This window comes from Brachycentrus maculatus, unplaced genomic scaffold (genome assembly GCF_059751285.1).
Source record: "Brachycentrus maculatus isolate JH-2025_06_01 unplaced genomic scaffold, ASM5975128v1 h1tg000004l, whole genome shotgun sequence".
NCBI lineage: Eukaryota > Metazoa > Arthropoda > Insecta > Trichoptera > Brachycentridae > Brachycentrus > Brachycentrus maculatus.
The window spans coordinates 17,754-38,572 of record NW_028280759.1 but is presented as its reverse complement, the minus strand read 5'-3'; the positions used below and the strand labels follow the sequence as shown (position 1 = coordinate 38,572).

Below are 20,819 nucleotides of genomic sequence, written 5' to 3'. Positions count from 1 at the left end.
TTGACATTTGGTTCACCCGAAAATACATAACCGTGAAAAGGAGAAAGTTTGCAACAATTTTTATATTTGTAAATGGATAAAGGATATCTCTAAAATGTTATTTAAAAGCAGAGTGTTGAGTAATTTATTGGTACGTTAGTTTATGGATGAATGTACTTTTTCTACGAATCTGTCGCAGAAATGTGTTGATATTTTTCCTTTAATTTATTTTACAGAATAGCAGAAAATATTTACATTCTTCATCCATCAACCATCTTAACTTGGTGCCTATAGTGGTTGAGCAAACAGGACGAGGGGAAAGAGCGTATGACATATTTTCCCGCTTACTGAAAGAACGGATAATATGTTTGATGGGACCTATTCACGATGATCTGAGCTCTCTTGTCGTTGCGCAGCTATTATTTTTGCAATCAGGTAATATATTCATTAGAACTTTACACTGAGGTTTGTATTGATGACTGTTATATTTTGTGTAAACTGGGATGTGGTCTCCAATCGGGAGATTTTTGTATATTCCATAAGTTGTCTCAACTCAGCAAATAAAAAACTTTTCCCATTCTTTCATCTGCGAAAATTTGTTTTTAAATTCCTTACTCTCTGCACTATACTATTTAGATATCCACCTACCTAATCTTTGCTAGTGGTGTGCTATATAATTAAGAATAGGATACATCGTGGGTAACCCACGATAATGTCCTGTTATTTTTCTCATCAGTAAATCTTTTATTATTTTTTTTTTTATTCATTTAATATATTTACATTTTTATTTATAACATAATAACATTTGAATCATTTATGCATATGGAGAACTTTTATATTTCGATTCGCTGTGCCTCTCCATAAAAGAGTCTGTGCTCTTGTGCTTGGAAAGGGACTTACACTCGTGGTTTAATGTTATATAATAAAAGATATAATAGTTTTTTTTTATATATATTTTTTTTAAGATTTAAATGTATAGAGCTTTAATTTTTTTCTTAAGGATTTTTATATCATCTATTTTTTTTAATTTCTTTAGGGAGTTTATTGAAATGTTTGATTGCCAAATATTTGAAGTTTTGCTGAAATTGCTTGGTGTTGCATTTTGGAGTAGAAAAATCGTTTGAGAATCTCGATGATAATTTTTTTGTTAGATTTAAATAGTTGTCACCCTTTAGTATTTGAAAAACTGCGGTTTTTTTATAAATGGATTCTATATTTGGGACTTGAAATTTTTTAAATAATAATTTTGTTGGAAATATTTTTTTTTCTCAATATGACTTTAATTATGGTTTTCTGTACTATTTTCACTGAGTTCAGTATGTTGTTGTATGAGCCTCCCCATGCAATAATGCCATACTGTAGTAGTGAGTGTACGATAGCATAGTAAACTCTTTTTAGGTTATCGATGGTTAGTATGTTTCGGATTCTAATGAATAATCATACAAAATATTTTCATTTAAAAAAATGCAGTCGGTATTATTCTTGTTGAAATTTGTAAAAAATTAAAGAAGATATAAAGAATTTAACTCTCGTGCCGAAAATGCCATCATGTTATTATTATTATTGTTATTATACCCTTTTTGTCACAATAGATCTATACTGGTCACAGTTGGAAGCCTTATTGACAGGCACTGACTCCTCAAATAAGAATAAAATTATTATAAAATTTTTCATACAATTATTTTTTACCTTAATTTAACTGTTTCTAATGTCTTTGCAGAATCTAGTAAGAAACCAATTCACATGTATATCAACTCACCGGGAGGTAGTGTTACCGCTGGTCTGGGAATATATGATACAATGCAATACATCCTTCCTCCAATAGCGACATGGTTTGTTCAATTAACATTTTTTTTACCTAATTTTTTTTAAGAACATTTTTTTGACAATAGGATCCTTTTTCAGATCAGGAATAATATTTTAAATATATTTTTAAATTTTAGTGATGTATGTATGAAAGATGTTCAGGTGGTGTATATCATTATATGTATAGGAGAGAATGCAAGACTGACATAAGCATTATCATATTAAGAAAGGTGTGTTGAGATGGTTTGGGCATGTGAATAGAATGAGTGAAGAAAATACAGTTAAAAAATTTATAAGGCGAATGTAGTTGGTAATTTCTATTTTTCTATTTTTGCTTATATTATTCTATTTTGCTCCTATTATTCTATATCTGCTTCTGCAGAGGAAGACCGGCAAAAATTTGTCATGATCAAGTATTTCAAATACTTGAAAGTGGTTAGGTCGGGAGGCGGAATAATCGGCGTGTATGTATGAGAAGATATATGAATGTGGATAAGGCAAATTGCGTGCAAATACAGATTGGCGTTGTGTTCTTTTCTCTCTGCCTACCCCTGCGGAAGTAGCGTGATGGTTAGTTAGTTAGTGATGCATATACATTTTGCCTTGTCAGGGATTTGTCAAAAACAGTTTTTCATCCATGCCCTAGCGATGCCAAATGTACATCAACATAAGTCAGATTTCAAATTTTTTAAAAATCTAATTAGATATTTATTGGATTTGTGTCATTTATTTATGTCAGTGTAAGTTCATTTAACCTTTTAACCGCGTTAACTTTGTTCCTAAGAGACGCCCGTGCGCGGTGGTATTTCGCCGTTTTTTAAATGATAACTTTTATCATGTATTTAGTTAAGAAACGATTTATTTTCCTAAACAAAAACGTTCAATGGGATTCATTGTGCCTTTTTGGTACATACACGTGTGTCACATTATTTTTGAAATATATCGTAATATAAACAAATTAGATCGTAACATAAATAAATCAAAGCACGCATCGTGTGTCATTCTTACCCAATGGCGATGCGTAGCGTCGAGAGTGAGACAGATATAGGGCTTGATTATGGCGCGGACTAATTACCAACCGCAAGAAAAATCAGGGATCTGTTCTTTTATTTATCCTTGTGATGTTACAAATTATTAGTCAGATATTTCGACAGATGTCATAAGGCCAAGGATTGACGTATTATTTTATCCAAAGTTCCAAACCATGAAAAAATCCCTCTAAGTTGAACTGAGGTTCGAAACTTGGAGCAATGTAAAAACACAAACGCTTATGTCAGCCGCGTATGGGGCATGTTTTGTTAAAACACATACGGTTATGCTAGCCGCGTGGATCCGGTTAACAAAAGCTAGCTCTTCATTTCATCTCTTAATGCTCAATCAAATAAGAAACAGGTCCTATCCTCTCTTCAACCTTCAACAACCTAAGGACACAACTCTTAAATTTAGACTTGGCTTCACATACGATGTTTGAAAATGATGCATAATTGAAACACGTGTCACAATACATTTTAAAAAATAGTGGTATTTGCCAAGTAAAACATAAATTAAAAATACATAGATTTTACCACAAAGTGACTGCCGAATCAATTAATGAAATTCAAATGAACTAATTTGCCTTATTTTAGGTGTGTCGGTCAAGCTTGTAGTATGGCATCGCTTCTATTAGCCTCTGGAGCTCCCGGGATGCGCCACTCTCTACCAAATGCCAGAATTATGATACATCAGCCATCTGGCGGTGTTCAGGTAATATGATTTTTAAATTTATTTGTACACAAATTGTATGAAAAAAATCAGTAAATATAATCTAAGTTCTTTTAGCCTCATTATATTATTTTTGTTCAATTGCTTTTTGTGTCAGGTTGCTATTAATTCACATAAAATGCAATCTCGACAATACACGTGTAGGCCGCAAGAATGTATGTAGAACTGTGAGATGCATGGATTGTTTTTTTATTTTTTTTTATTTAAATAAACCAATTTTATATTTGACAACTCAACATAGAAGCTTACATTTACAAAGCTTATGACACTTTCTTTCATATGTGAGTTCTTGGCATCATCTATGGTTGAGTATCTTTAGCAGCATACTCAATTTTATTTCATTAATTTATATGTATGTATGATTGTCCCAAATTATGACACGCCGAAACCATGAATTTTAATTTTTAACATATAAATATATCTTTCACATACTGTTGTTGGAGAGCGGAGATGCTTATAAGCGTTCTATTTGCTTACTTTTGGTAGAGCACCAGAGACAGAACAGATCAATATCCAATGAGATATTGATCAACATAGCAGTAGCTTTTTCTACAGGCATAACCATTGGCAGGTTGGTCCTGTGTATAGGAATGTGAAGCAATCTATGCCGACGCTGTCTTAGGTAACTATCGGGAACATACAGACCAATGTTCCAGATAATTTCAGGATTATCGATCATACCGCACAACAATCTATAAAAATGTGAAATCAAATACATACACATTCCTTCTAGTCTCTAAACTATTGTAGCCAAGCATACCCTGGAGAAACTCGGTCGGGTAGAGCCAAGGATAATAGCCGTACTCTCTCATGTAGAGATACCTCAGAAACTTCTACATACATATGGGAATTGGGTTTGCGGTTACTTGTGATTAGTATACTGAGGGATGGGCGGAGGACTATCTGAGCAAACAAACAATGTGTTAACTAAGCTTATAATTTGTATTAACAGTTATTTTATTCACAACATTTTGAATGTTTTGAACGTTTGAAAGCAAAATCATTTCTTGAATGTTTTTCGCAGATACTTTGTGGCACATTTTATAAACTTTATAAATTAAACAACTCTGTTTTAACCACTTTTTTTATTATTAGTACACTTTAACCTACCGGTTTCGACAAGAACCTTGTCATCATCAGAGTTTATTAAGTTCTAAAACATTAAACACATTAAAATATAAAACATAAAAATATATAACATCAAAATCATTGTTCACAAATCTCGATGGAGCAGTTATTTTTATATTGATATGTAAACTAAATGTTTTATAAAAATAACCCGTAAATGGAGAAACCCAGATTTCTGGACAAGGATTTAAACACACTCAAAATGCCATAAACCTATTTTTTTAAATGGGTGATTAACATACCTGCTTACGAGTTATCTTGTATTTTCTAGGGTCAAGCGACTGACATCCAAATTCAAGCAGAAGAGATCTTGAAGCTTAAGAACCAGATCAACCATTTGTATGTCAAGCACACGGGACTATCTTTGGATAGAATTCAGTCTTCTATGGAACGAGACAAGTTTATGAATCCCAAGGAAGCCCTTGAATTCGGGCTCATAGATAAAATATTGGAACATCCTCCGGAAATCGGAGATAAAGGGGAACCTGAAAAGAGTACATAGTAAATGTTTGTTTAAAACATAGTTTATACTTATGGATTCTAGTGTGAAATACACTCACCAATTTTGTTATAATATACCCTGTTTTAGTAAATAAATTTCTCAAATATTCAAAAAATTTGGGCTTTATTTTTTCGTCATGCCACTTTCCTTCAGGGGTATGCACAGAGAATAGAATGCCACACCAACTGTCTTCTCAAACAATCTTCGCCTGAAAATAATGTTAATTTATTTACTACATTTTGAGTGTGTCCAAATACTTGTTCACAAAATCTGGATTATCTCCAATTACAGGAGTTATTTTCATATCATTTTTTGACATCTAGATGTCAAAAAATAATATGAAAATAACTCCTGTAATTAATGATAATCCAGATTTTGTGAACAAGTGTTTGGAACAAGTGTAATTACAGGAGTTACTTTCATATTATTTTTTGACATCTAGATGTCAAAAAATGATATGAAAATAATAGAGATAATCCAGATTTTGTGAACAAGTATTTGGACTCACTCAAAATGTTGTAAATAAATTATCTGGTCAAATTATAAGCTTAAATAATAAAAATGAAAGTGATATTCTCTGGTGATTATAATCCAGGATTCGGACCTCACATACTAATAAAAGAATTTCTGCTCAATAAAAAGCTTATTTTCACCTCAACAATTGATGTCTGTAGTGATGTTCTAGTGATTCAAGAACAATGTTTAAAAATTGGTTCATATATACAGAACTTCCAAGAATTTGAGTAGTGTGGTTATCAATAATGGGTACAATTGGTGAATGTTGCACGTGTGTAAAGTGGTCACGTAAACCAGCCTATGACGGTCGTCAGCACCGTAAATGCCCAGACTTCCATATTCTTCTTCATCTTTGATGAGATGTCAAAAAATCATATTAATTCATGATCATGTTTATTAACAATCTTTGTTTGAAAATGAACATGTTTATGTAATATGCATCATGGGATACTTAATGCATTTCTTAATTTAAAAAAATCTACTGCCAAAATATGAACTGTACAATAAACATCCATAAAAAACTAAATAACTTACCAAGACGCCGCTTCACGCAGGGGCAGGCAGAGAGAAGAGAACTTCACACCAATCTGTCTCTACAAACAATCACCATCCATCCATCTTCTCATACATACCCGCCGATTATTCCGATTCCTGACCACTTTCACATTTTTGAAATACTTGATCATACCAAGTCTTCCTCTGTTTCTATTACCAACCACATTTGCCTCATAAATTTGTTTTGCTATTCTTTGTTCACTCATTTGATTCACGTGCCCAATTCATCTCAACACACCTTTCTTAATTTTATCAATATTGCTTATCTTGGCCTTGCGTTCTTACCTTATATCACCATTCCAACTGTATTATTGTCTGGGTATTTACGGGGCTTGCGTCCTGTAATAGAATTAAACTTGTGTATCACTCACCATTCATGGTTGTAGGTCGTAAGGCCTGTACCCAGACTTACCATATTCTTCATTTATATTGAGATGTCAACACAAGGAATCATTTATGGACGGTTAGTATTATAAGGTAAGGTTAGTTTAGGTAAGTATATAATTATATCCAATTTGATAATGAGAATCGGGAAGGTATACAAAAAAGTGGAGGGAAGGTATATGGAAAGTGTTCACGTGTTTAGCTACCGCGCAGGAGGTCGCGGTTTCGATTCCCGGGGGGGACAGTTGAAAAATAAATATTTGTGATTTCACACTAGAATATTTATTTAACATTACCCTGGACTGGTCTCTGCAGTGAGGCGAGTGATCACCTTGCCTTCATATAAGTAAATATCAAGATAACACTTTGTCAATACTATGCAGTGCCCTATGCACCATTGGGTGCGGATAAGGGTTAGAAGAAGAAGATACGAAAAAGGGTCGGGAAAGAAGTTGGAATTATTTATGGATGGTAAGTATCCGTTAGTATTTATGAAGGTTAGATAAACATTATATCGGGTAACATAAATTAACTTTTTTTTTCAGAATACATACCTAATATCCAAAAGATAAAATACTAAAATTGTCATACTAAACATTTAATTTTTATATTCTCAATATTATTAATATTTAAAGCATTTACTTGGTGGTTCGTCATTTTTACTTATTTATTTTTTTACAAAAATGTTAATAAAATTAGTATATAACCACTCACAGTGAGTGGTTATATACTAATTTTATTCGGTGAGTGGTTATATACTAATTTAATTAACATTTTTGTAAAAAAATATATAAGTGATTTTATTTTAATTTTATTTTATTTATTTATTTATTTATGGTTCACAAAAATTTGATAAAAGAAATGGTAGTTCCTAGACTATACTGGTTAAATTTGAGAAAAACTTCATAGGCAACACCTGTACATGTGAGTTCATCTATGGTTGGATTGGAAAAGCTTTTATTTAGCAGAGACCCTTTATTTGGATGTATGCATATCCGAAAGCCAGATTACTTTTTTCATACTGGGAAACGCCTAAAAACATGATTTAAAATTGTATGCATCTTATAATTTTGCCAGTTTTTTTATTCACAACACTTTGAGTGTGTCCAAATACTTGCTCACAAATCTGCGTTTTTTGACATCTCAAAATTGGTGAATTATTTTACATCTGTGTTGAAATGTCGAAAAAGTATTGTCATTAATTTTCAATTCCGAAAATCATAAGGTAGGATTGGTGAACTGACGTCGCGAGTTCGATTCCCGCCAATGCAAAGTAAATTCAAGAAATATTTATTTTCAATTGGTCTGGGTGCTTGCGATGTAAATATTTTTCACATTTCCTTCCCTATCCTTACTATCCTACATGCAGAGATGCCTTTAAAATGTAACGATATGGCGTGCATAGGGCACTGCATCGTATAGAAGCAGTGTTATCTTAGTCGTTACATACACTAAGGAAATGTGATCATCCTTGCCCTTCAAGTACCAGTCCAGGATGATATTAAATAAATATTAAAATCACTAATATTTATTTTGACACTCTTGGAAATCGAACTCGGGACATCCAGCATGGTAGCCTATCGTGCTGACCATTATACTACGAAGGCGGAAAAATAATAACAATAATAATATTATTATTTTTTGACATCTCATCAAAGATGAAGAAGAATATGGAAGTCTGGGCATTTACGGGGCTGACGACCGTCATAGGCTGGTTTAAGTGATCACTTTACACACGTGTAAAATTAACCAATTCTACCCATTATTGACAACCACACTGCTCAAATTCTGGGAAGTTCTTTATGTATGAACCAATTTAGAAACCTTGATCTTGAATCACTAGAACTTCACTAAAGACATCTCGGCTGTCCAAACTCAAAACACGGTAAGGGATATTTTTTTGTGGTACGTTTTTTTTGCATTTTTGAAATAAGTAGATTCTACTTAGTCCAAAAATGCAAAAAAACGTACTACAAAAAAATGTCCCTTGCTGTGTTTTAAGTTTGGACAGCCGATCTATTGGTGAGATTACATTGAAAGCTGTCCCACCGCATGCCCAGATCTGATACAGAAACATCTAGGCTTCCTGACAGATCTGCTCTTGCTAAGGATTTTTTTTTAATTTTTTTTAACTAAGTTGCGAAATTTATTAAAAATGTGAAACAATATAAAATTGTATCCCGATTTTACTTTGAATTTACACTGTTGGTGAGATGTAAAGAAGCTTTTTACTAAGCAGAAACTGTTATATTAGTTTGTGAGGTCCGAATCTTGGATTATAATCACACACATGAGAAACGCCAGAAAATATCATTTTCATTTGTATTATTTAAGCTTATAATTTGACCAGATAATTTATTTACAAAATTTTGAGTGTGTTGTAAATAATAATAATGTTTTGATTGTGGTCCTCTAAAGGGCATGTTTATAATTGAACGAGAACCGTTATGGGACGGAACTTATCATTACAAACAAGGCTTTCCTAGGAACTCGGTCAATCTCATTGACTCTGGACGTCCTCTGTTATCTCGCCGCTGCCCTGGGCGGTCCTGTGTGTGCCCACCACTTAGCGAAGGCCCTCTAACTCCTTTCTCAGACACGTGGACTCCAACTTGTCACCGAAAACAACTTGTCCAATCCAAATTCTAGATCAGCGGTCGCAAACTAATTAAACAAAGAGCCGAATATGTACATTACAACGCTTATTTTAAGTCAGATTATGTATCCACTTTTAATTTAAGTTTTACCTGGTAAATATCACTATTTCTTTAAATCTATTGTGACACATGTTTATCGAAACATGTCGCTCACTCCTTTCAAGAACGTCATAAATCAAAAATCGTCAATTTTCAGTGGTGCATGTTTTCGGAATGCCCAGAAAATGTACTATATTCCAGCAAAAGAGGCATATTTAATATTAAATATTTCTTCAATATCAATACTAATTGTCTTGATAAAGAAGCGGTTAGCTTCGAAACCGGTAGATATTATAATTAAGTTATAATAAAATATTTATAGTGATTTTAAAACAAAGTTACATTTTAATTATAATATTGATTTTTTTCACCCTGGACTGGTACCTGAAGCGCAAGGCTGATCACCTTTCCTTCGTGTATTGAACGATCAAAAATTATACTGCTTCTATATGATGCTGTGCCCTATGCACCATCGAGCGAAGATAAGGGTTAGAAGAAGAAAAATAAAGTATTTTTAGTCCCGTGTAAAGTAAGTAACACATTAGTTTCTAATTACGATTTATGACACTTAAGTTGTTATAATTAATGTGGTCTAGATTTGTAGGAAAGTACTAATTAAGTACTGGTTTTTCGTCGAGCTGGCCACATCAGAAATGTGGAAGGCAAACTCGAGGCACGCTTTCTACAATGCATTATGTACCTTGTACATCGCGACACACAATTTCAATAGCTTTCAGCGACCGGTGCTTTCGAATAGTGGATTCCGTCAACACGTACAAGTATGACTTGTTTCTCGTCATAATATTTATTTTACCCTCCTCAATGTGGACCGTGAATGATTCTCGAGTTTCGGAAACCGGTCATATTTATGTTTTTTGTGCCTTACCGCCCTGATTTTTTTACTGGGAAATGCGGGTAGAGTGGGTACATCTAGAGAGTATTAAGCGAACCTTAGCATGTTCGTGTACCCAAGTATTGAGTATATTTGTTAAATAGTAGTATACTTTTATCACATGCACGCATGCACGCAATGCTTTCTGTAAATCTCAACAGATGTCCCTCTCCAAGCACAAGAGCTTAGTCTTTTTCTGGAGAGGCACAGCTAGTACAACAAATTTAAAATTAGACCGCTAATTGTTCTTTATTAACGACTAGTTAATAACAAATATTTTCATCGACAGATTTTGTGATGATCTGCAGTTTTCGCAAACTTCGTTTTGCCACACATTTGTCTGATGGATCACATATCGACTACATTCAATCTACTTTCATCCTTCTTTTGCCTACTTCCAGAGAAGTAGTACACTAGAACCAGTACACTATTGTGTACTGCCCATATATTTATATATCTATTTATATATATATATATATATATATATATATATATATATATATATATATATATATATATATATATATATATATATATATATGTATAAATATATATATATATATATATATACATATATATATAGATATATATATATATATATATATATATATATATATATATATATATATATATATATATATATATATATATATATATATATATATATATATATATATATATATATATATATATATATATATATATATATATATATATATATATATATATATATATATATATATATATATAAATATATATAAATATAAATATATATAGACATATATATACTAATAGCAATTATTGTTAGTATATAGGGATAGTATATATATATATATATATACTATCCCTATATACTAACAATAATTGCTATTAGTATATAAGGACATTTTGTAAATATTTTTAGTCAGTGTTTGATAATGTCCTAAGAAGACGAAACGCGTCAGTATTAAGATATACATAAACGTAGAATTCAATCCAACAAAAACCCTGTTTTATTTTGGATATATTACCCAACAATTCAATACGGAATTCTACCAACTGTCTGCAGTTACAATAAATAAATATTATATGTCTGACCACTTGAATACTTGATCATTCGAAGTTATTCTCGGTCTTTCTCTGCTTCTATTATCAACAATGTCAGTTTATTGTTTTTATTGACTCGCATCATTTGTGACTTTTAGACATCCAAACATAATACTGCTGTTACATCTTACATATCGTAGTCATACAGGAGAAAGTGACCAAGTGCATTGTTTTACAAAAACGTGACGATTGACTATTTGATATCTTACTAGCTTAATATTGCCCTGAAAAAATCCCAAAGGATTTTAAACTTGGAAGTATAATATAGTGACTGGTTATAAATAACTAACTGCATTGGTGTTTATTTTCTTGCCAAGCAATAGTGACTTAAATGGCCCTCCTGAACATTTTACGTTTTGGTAGTTGGTCACTTTCTCCTGTACGACGACGATATATATAAACATAGGTACACTTCTTCAAAGTTATATTTAACTTGAAGCAGGTCCATTCAGTCGGGGTATAATATTATTCAGCACGGCAGATGTTTTGCAATACTTTCATGTCCGAGCCTTCGTCGAAACACATGCTTAAATAATTTGAACACAGCTGTAATATTTGCATTCGTATTACAACTGGGACGTTATCTTAATTAATATAATAAATAATCTGACCTTTGGAGCATGCTGGTATGAAATTGATTTTACGAAACGTGAGCTTTAGACGTACCGTTTGCGAATCGTATGAAATCCGTTCGTTTTTAATAGATTCGTGCAATTATAATACGTTATTACGCGCTGGTAATTATTTTAACTGTTATCCATCATTTCGTTTGTGATAAAACTATAGTTTCCTAAATAATTTGTTACAGGTACTTATTTTATACCGTAGAGCTAACTGAAGAATTGATATTATCAATATTATTAATATTTTAAGCATTTCCTTTGTGGTTAGTCATTTTTACCGTCCGCCTCCGTATTGTAATGGCCAGCACGCTCAGCTACCATTTTAGAGGTCCCGGGTTCGATTCCCAGGGGGGGGGGTCAAATAAATAGAAGTGATTTTTTCACTCTAATATTTATTCAATATATCCGTGGACTGGTACCTGAAGCGGAGGGCTGATCACCTTTCCTTCGTGTGTTAACGATCAAGATAACACTGCGTTTATATAATGCAGTGCCCTATGCACCATCGGGGTGCGGATAAGGGGTTTGAAATGAAATGAAAATGTTTAAAAAAAAAATTCACAAAAATTTTAGTAATATTAGTATATAACCACTCACCGAGATTATGTCTACCGGTTTCGAGACGTACCTTGATGAATTGATACTTTTTACTTTTTCTTCTTTATTGGCATCTTAATAAATACGAATAAGAATTTGGAAGGCAAGATATTTTAGCCGCCTCCGTAGTGTAATGATCAGTATTACTGGAGGTCGTGGGTTTGATTCCCAGGGTGGGATCAAATAAATATAAGTGATTTTTTACATAAATATTTATTCAACATTACCCTGGACTGGTACCTGAAGCGGAGGGCTGATCACATTTCCTTCATGGACTGGAGGTCCCGGGTTCGATTCCCAGTGGGCGTCAAATAAATATAAGTGATTTTTCACTCTCATATTTATTCAATATTACCCTGGACTGGTACCTGAAGCGGAGGGCTGATCACCTTTCCTTCGTGTGTTAACGATCAAGATAACACTGCGTTTATATAATGCAGTGCCCTATGCACCATTGAGGTGCGAATAAGGGGTTTGAAATGAAATGAAAATGAATTTTTACTTTTATTTTTTATATGAAGTAACTTACTGACAGTCAATAGCAAAATAAATTCAAGAAACATTTATTTTTAATTCCTCTCGGTGTTTGTAATGTATTTTTCACATTTGTATTCCTCGTTCTTAATATCTCACCCTCAGACAACCCTCTAAATGTAAAGACTTTGCGAGTTATTCCTTTAAAAATATAATTCCAATTGAACATACAAATGTGAAATTCATTCCGAATAAGTTCACATATATTCTTAGGAGAGAAAACATGAAATATTTTTTTTTCTGGTAAACAAATAAGTCATAGAGAGATAAGATTTGCATCGACAAGTCGCTGCGATATATTTATTCACATTGTGCTTGATTTTGGTAGCATAAAGTCTATTCCCCAAACATTATTTATATTAAGGTTTATAAATTAAATGGTTTATTAAAGTTTTCAAACACATGCGTCAGCCATTATTCATAACAACATTTTATTAAACAAAATGCATTGACGAGAGACGGTAACTGGGTTACAGAATACCGTTGGCCAGTGGTCTCATAATTTATATGGCTGAAAGAAAAAATGAACCATGGGTATTGGGTATGCGGACTGATAGAAAAAGAGGCCGTCATAAAATATTAATCTGAGAACACAAGGCAGTTAGTGTCACAGAAACTTATTATATTGTACCTTGTCTTGCTTCGAGATAGGGCATGTGTGACCGGTTTTCAGTAAACCGATTCACCGGTAAATTTGGATGAATTTTGAATTCCATCAATGAATAACCGGTGCATATATTTACACTTACCGGTGAGAACGCAAGGCATTTAATGTGACAAAAACTAATTTTTCACCAATTAATTCAGCAGTTACTTTGTGGTAATATCAATCTATTTTTGTTTTAATTTTTACTTGGTTTACCAATGGTATACCACTATTACTAAAAATTTTGTCCGCCTCCGTAGTGTATTGGTCAGCGCGCTCGGCTACCGTTCTGGAGGTCCCGGGTACGATTCCCAGAGGGGGTCAAATAAATTTAAATGATTTTTTCAAAATAATATGTATTCAATATTATCCTGAACTGGTACCTGAAGCGGAGGGCTGATCACCTTCTCTTCGTGTTTTAACGATCAAAATAATACTGCGTTTATATGATGCAGTGCCCTATGCACCATTGGGGTGCGGATAAGGGCTCGAACGACGATTAAATTACTAAAAATCTATTGTGACACGGGTTCCGATGCATTTCGCATCATTTTCAAACGCCGTATATGGTACTTTATTTTGCTTTGATAGTGACCGGTTTTCAGCAAACTGATTTACCGGTAAATTAACCTGAATTCCATTAATGATGTATGTTCCAATAAATTTTTATGTAATTACCTTTAATAATCGAACTACGATTGATATTTTTATTTATAAAGACATAAAAAAATACGCGTATTCAAATGAAACGTTGTGTCAAAATGTCAAAGCAATCTGTGAATAACTCGAGGGGATTTGAGATTTTGAACAAACTTACGTTATTATTTTATTTAAAAAGATAAGTAAAAACAAAACTGTATTTGAATTTTTTAATAAATTTTGGTTATGTCAAAATTTGAAAGTGATTTATGGATTTTACTTAAGAATATTTAAGATTTAAACAAACGAACATTTAAATTTTTATTTACAAAGATGATTTCATACAGTTTTTTAAAAGGTGTTAAAAAATCAACGTAATCGGAGGGGGTGTATAACTAGATGTATATATGTAAAGGAAGCTGGAAGTGTATGTCAGGACAGAAGAGTGAGGCGTTCCATCCTATCTGCCTACTCCTGCAGAGAAACGGCGTGATGGCAGTAGTAGTCGATTATATCATCGATTCAAAAATGACAAAAACTATAATAAATCTAACAACTTTTTGTACCGATAATTATTCAGTAATTTTATTACTTGATTCGACACTCACTTTGTGTTAAAATCTATTCAGTTTTAAATTTACGTTTTAGTTGGTAAATACGAAGAATTCTTAAAATCCATTGTAACACGTGTTTCGATGCATTCCGCATCATTTTAAATGGTGCTGAATACATCAAAACACAGGTCACAATAGATTTGATGAAATATTGGTGGTAATTACCAAATAAACCTGGAATTAAGTTCATATTTTTACCGATTTATCGGTAATGCCGGTTTGCGTTAATTTTGCACACCCTATTCCGATATATCTCATTTACCATCATTCGTTACAACTTACACGATATATAACGGAATTTATCAAAATATGCCTCGGACGTATAAAATATGTGCCGATTTTGATAAGAAATAGATTGGCTATTCTCAATGTAAAATCAAACTATACTGAAACGGGCTATCTATATTTAGTAAACAGTAATAAATTAGACATAAATTCATTTTGATTATTGGCCATAGTTATATATACATAAAATACGCATAAAATATTACATTCTCATACATACATTAAAACTACATCACATCACATAAAAAAAATTACTATCGTATGAAATAATGATGATAATAATTGCGCATAATTTATATAGCGCCATTTTTGTAAAATATTACAAGGGTAATTACGAATTATAAATAAATCATGTTCCGAAGAGAATCATTAAAAAAAAGAGATGTATTTAGTTCACTAAAAATACCTTACATTTTATAACATACCAATTGATAATTTTTATGGTATGTTTTTTAAAACAGAAACACGTTTTATTTATTTTTTACTAACTGTCCATCACGCCACTTTCCAGCAGGGGTAGGCAGAGATAAAATACAACGCCACACCACACTGCCTTTTTAATATTCCTCATTTTGGGATATGGGATTAAGGTTAACAAGACTGGAACACAAATAATAAAGTTACGAAAAAGATTTTTTATATAACCAAAACACGGCAAAATATAAAAACAATAAACAGGTTTAATAAATAGGCATAAGAAGCATATTTAAAATAAACAAATGAGAAAATAAAACAAACGAGAAAATATATATAATAATAATAAATAATAAATCCCTTATCCGCACCCCAATGGTGCATAGGGCACTGCATTATATAAACACAGTGTTATTTTGATCATCAACACACAAAGGAAAGGTGCTCAGCCCTCCATTTCAGTTACCAGTCCAGGGTAGTATTGAATAAATATTAGAGGGAAAAAATCACTTATATATTTATTTATTTGACCCCCCCTGGGAATCGAACCCGAGACCTCCAGAACGGTAGCCAAGCGTGCTGACCATTACACTACGGAGGCGGACAAAAACTATATACAAAAACTTAAGGTAAAAAGGAAAAAATAAGGTAAAAACAAAATAAGGAAATATTTTATTTATTGTTTCGGCATTAACTTTGTGGTAAGACATGTTACAATAATTAAAGAAAACACTTCGTTTATACAGACCTGAATGATGGAAGTTTAGCTTCTGAAACATGTAGTCTATAATTAAACTCAAGTGGTAAAAAACGAAGTGTTTTCTTTAATTATTGTAAATAAGGAAATATGTCAAATCACTACATATTTATCTTTCCATAGAGTATTTTTTGAGATAATTTATTTTGGATCCCCGAGTGAAGTAATAATTACTATAATTATATAAATTTTCAATGTTCCAAATACTTTTAGCACAAGCTTTTGGTGTGCCGTGGAATACTAGGAAGAATTTTAGTGTGTCGTAGATGAGAAAAGGTTGCAGAGCTCTGCTTTGGATCATCAGTGATATTTATTGTAACCCGGGACCTTTAACACAGTAGTCAAATGCGCTAACTATTACACAAAAAAGGTATAATGTATATAATCGTTGTTATTGAGATTAATGACCCGTTTAACACTTTGGATAAAACGTTTTGTGAGAACCGTTTTTAAAATACCATCTGTACTGAGAATACTCATTTGTACATGTATTCCTCTAAGTGGGTACAGTAGAGCCTCGATATAACGGATCAATTGGGTGGAGAGGGTGTCCGTTAAAGCCGAAAGTCCGTTATATAAAAATAGGTTTAAAATAAATCTAACGGCTTTATTTTTGAAAATATGAAGACTGTATTTAGAAATAAATAAACCATACAAAACACAAACATAATAAGATTTATACTTTGTACTGAACTTTATTGGTGGAACTGCATTTTATAATAATAATAAAACCCTTACCGAACCCCAATGGTGCACAGGGCACTGCTTCATATAAACGCAGTGTTATCTCGATCGTTTACACATGAAGGAAAGGTGATCAGCCCTCCACTTCAGGTACCAGTCCAGTGTAATATTGAATAAATATTAGAGTGAAAAAATCACTTATATTTATTAAACCACCCTGGGAATCGAACCCGGGACCTCCAGAACGGTAGGCGAGCATGCTGACCGTTACACTACGGAGGCGGACCATTTGACCAGCAACCGGGTTTTGTCGTAACCGAAATCATCAAACTGGTGATGTCGGTTATGACGAAACTCGGTTACTGGTCAAATAAAATTAATGTGGAAAAAAATACGACGTTGTTATTTTAATCTACAAACATAATTCTATTTATTGTCATCGGACACTCGTCGTGAAGTGACGTTTCTGTTTGATATCGATGCGCTTGCTTTAGGTAATCCGGTTTTGAAAAGGGAATCAAGTTTTGTTTGCAATTTTGAAGTTTAAAGACAAAATTTTTGACTATCGTGGCTGCTAACATGAATTTAAGCAAGTATAATAGCGCACTTGAGGTAGTTTTTTTACGAAAACGGCCCCATATAAAATAAAAAAAAATATTATTATTGTTATCCGCACCCAATGGTGCATAGGGCACTGCATCGTATAAAAGCAGTGTTATGTGGATCATTAAACACACGAAGGAAAGGTGATCAGCCTTCCGCTTCAGGTACCAGTTCAGGGTCATATTAAATAAATATAAGACTGAAAAATCACCGATATTTATTTTGACCCTTTTGGGAATCGAACCCGGGACCTCCAGCACGGTAGCCTAACGCACTAACCACTACACTATGGAGGTGAAGGTTATTTACAGGACTTTTATTTTTTTGCATTTGACCGGATGTTTTGCCCGTTATATACCAAGTTAGTAAAATAAAGGTACGTTATATCAAGGTTTTTACTGTATATGTAAGTTAGACACAGGAAGACTGCGGTTTGTGATGAGGTTAGATTTTTGGTTATATCTTCTTATTTTATTGCTCCAAGCTCCTAGAAATCGAAGTATTCCAGGCAAATCAACTTTATTATGTTTAAAATTAAATAATATGGTTGAATGGTGTTCAGGAGTGGACTGTATTTGTTTCTTCTTAAGGAGGTACTCGCAAATATCCAATTAAGTAAGCGATGAGCCGCGCGAGAGGTCAGACATGTCTCCACGAACAATTTTTTTTAAAGAATATGTACGAGTATTTGATTTTTCTAGATTTTATATTGAAATAATATTTTATAATTTTTTTGACACTTTATTTCGATGAAATACTTATTTTCTCAATGCAAAAACGATATTTCAAGCCAAAAATTTAATTACGTTAAATTTTACGTTGTTAAAAGAAAATTAAGTTGTGGGCTATTGATTTATCAACCCCTTATTCGTACCCAATGGTGCATAGGGCACTGCATCATATAAACGAAGTGTTTTCTTGATCGTTAACACATGAAGGAAAAGTGATAAGCTCTCCGCTTTAGGTCGAGGGTTATATTGAATAAATATTAGAATGAAAAAGTCACTAATATTTATTTGAACCCCCCTGGGAATCAAACCCGGGACCTCCAAAAGGCTGATCAGTACACTGCGCAGACGGACAATTCAATTAAATAATTTGATAAAAACTTAGAAAGTGATCATCACTCATATTGTATCATCCCAATACACGCGATGTGCACTCCATCCGACCTAAAATGCATTCAGCTTTACCATATCTTACAAGACGCATTAAGTCATATTGTGCGGCTTATCCGGCCTCGAATAATATTATTAAGATTACACTGTCCGAAATATAATTCCCCAACTCCTTTCCCGACACCCGACTGATTGTTTCGTCCAGAGAGCTGACTAGAGCGCTCGAGTTTGACATAACGATAATTTATCAGTACGAAGTTTGGAGGCTGCTCCGTTACATCCGTGAAAATATTATAACGAGGTGCATCGTAACTTATGTGAGCTTTTTTTCTGAATTTATACCTCGAGGCAGACCCGGATTCATTTATTAATTTATTATTTTAATAACATAAGTATATATATATATATATATATATATATATATATATATATATATATATATATATATATATATATATATATATATATATATATATATATATATATATATATATATATATATACATATATATATATATATGTTTATATATATATATATATATATATATATATATATATATATATATATATATATATATATATATATATATATATATATATAAATATATATATATATATACATATATTTATATATATATATATATATATATATATATATATATATATATATATATATATATATATATATATATATATATATATATATATATTGTATATATATATATATATATATATATATATATATATATATATATATATATATATATATATATATATATAAATATAAATATTTACATATATATAAATACATAAATATATTTATATATATATATAGAAACTGAGCTCTTGTGCTTGGAGAGGGACTTACACTCAAGGCTTAATGTTTCATATAATTAAATGTATAATAGTTTTTTCAAGATTTATATGTAATAGGCATAAAAAAAATTCTTCAGAAATTTTATGTATTCGTAATATTTTATTTTAATTTTTTTAAATAATATAAATATATTATAATTAATATATCCCTGGTCTTATATGGGCCAATATTTATAGAACATTACCCTGGAATGGTACTTGGAACGGAGGGCTGATCACCTCTCTTTCATGTGTTAACGATCAAGATAAAATTGTGTTTTAATGATGCAGTGCCCTATGCACCATCGGGTGCGAATAAGGTTTTTTTTAATACGACCTTAAATAAGACGTTAGCCACTATAGCGTAATTGTTAGCGCATTTGGCTACCATGCTGGAGGTCTCGGGTTCTTTTCTCAGGGGTGTCAAAACAAAATAACTAACTAACCATCATGCTGCTTTTACGCAGGGGAAGGTAGAGAGAATAGAAAGCCATATCACTCTGCTTTGCAAACATTATTCGCCTCACTTCTTGAATGTTTTCCGCAGATACTTTGTGGCACATTTTATTAACTTTAAAAAATTAATTAACTTTGTTTTCACCACTTTTTTATTAAATCAATTTAACCTACCGGTTTCAACAAGAACCTTGTCATATCTAAGGTTTATTTTAATTTAAAAACATTAAAAACATTAAAATACTCTCACCAAAAACTTCCACATACTTTGTAAAAATCCTAAATGCTATTTTTATTATTCATTGCATAGCAACCCCAAATAACAACTAATGGATCACCAGAAAACGTTATTATTATTATTTTTAATTATTTAAATACATTAATATACATTATTAATTATTACATTATTATTATTGTTATTATGAATTATTCGCCTCTTCCACATTCATGCATCTCCTCATATGTATATACCCGCTGATTATTTAGACCCCTGACCGAGCCACTTTGAAGTAATTGATATACCTGATCGTGCCATGTTTTACATAAAAAATTCCATACATACACACGTATCAGTTATTTAAAATAAGTATTTTGATACAATAATTTCTTCTCATTTTTTATCAGGAATGTCATTGGCCACGTAAAAATTGTTAATACTATAAGACTCTTAATTTTTTGTCGGCAGTGTG

The 20,819-nt window shown here is 32.0% G+C and overlaps 1 protein-coding gene across 1 annotated transcript; it reads left to right on the top strand.

Moving 5' to 3' along the window:
* Nucleotides 1–2: 2 nt before the first annotated feature.
* LOC148313878 (uncharacterized) lies at nucleotides 3–5,290 on the top strand. The gene is made up of 5 exons (XM_088271282.1): nucleotides 3–130; nucleotides 216–414; nucleotides 1,700–1,811; nucleotides 3,411–3,528; nucleotides 4,946–5,290. The coding sequence occupies exons 1-5, from the start codon at nucleotides 95–97 to the stop codon at nucleotides 5,174–5,176; spliced, it is 696 nt and encodes a 231-aa protein (XP_088127408.1). The 5' UTR covers nucleotides 3–94; the 3' UTR covers nucleotides 5,177–5,290.
* The last annotated feature ends 15,529 nt before the right edge of the window (nucleotides 5,291–20,819 follow it).

Bases quoted from the DNA above. Each gene is read 5' to 3' on its own strand.
- LOC148313878 (XM_088271282.1), top strand. From the start codon at position 95: ATGTTATTTAAAAGCAGAGTGTTGAGTAATTTATTG. The intron at 415-1,699 runs GTAATATATTCA...ATGTCTTTGCAG, and splicing joins GCTATTATTTTTGCAATCAG to AATCTAGTAAGAAACCAATT. The intron at 3,529-4,945 runs GTAATATGATTT...TGTATTTTCTAG, and splicing joins AGCCATCTGGCGGTGTTCAG to GGTCAAGCGACTGACATCCA.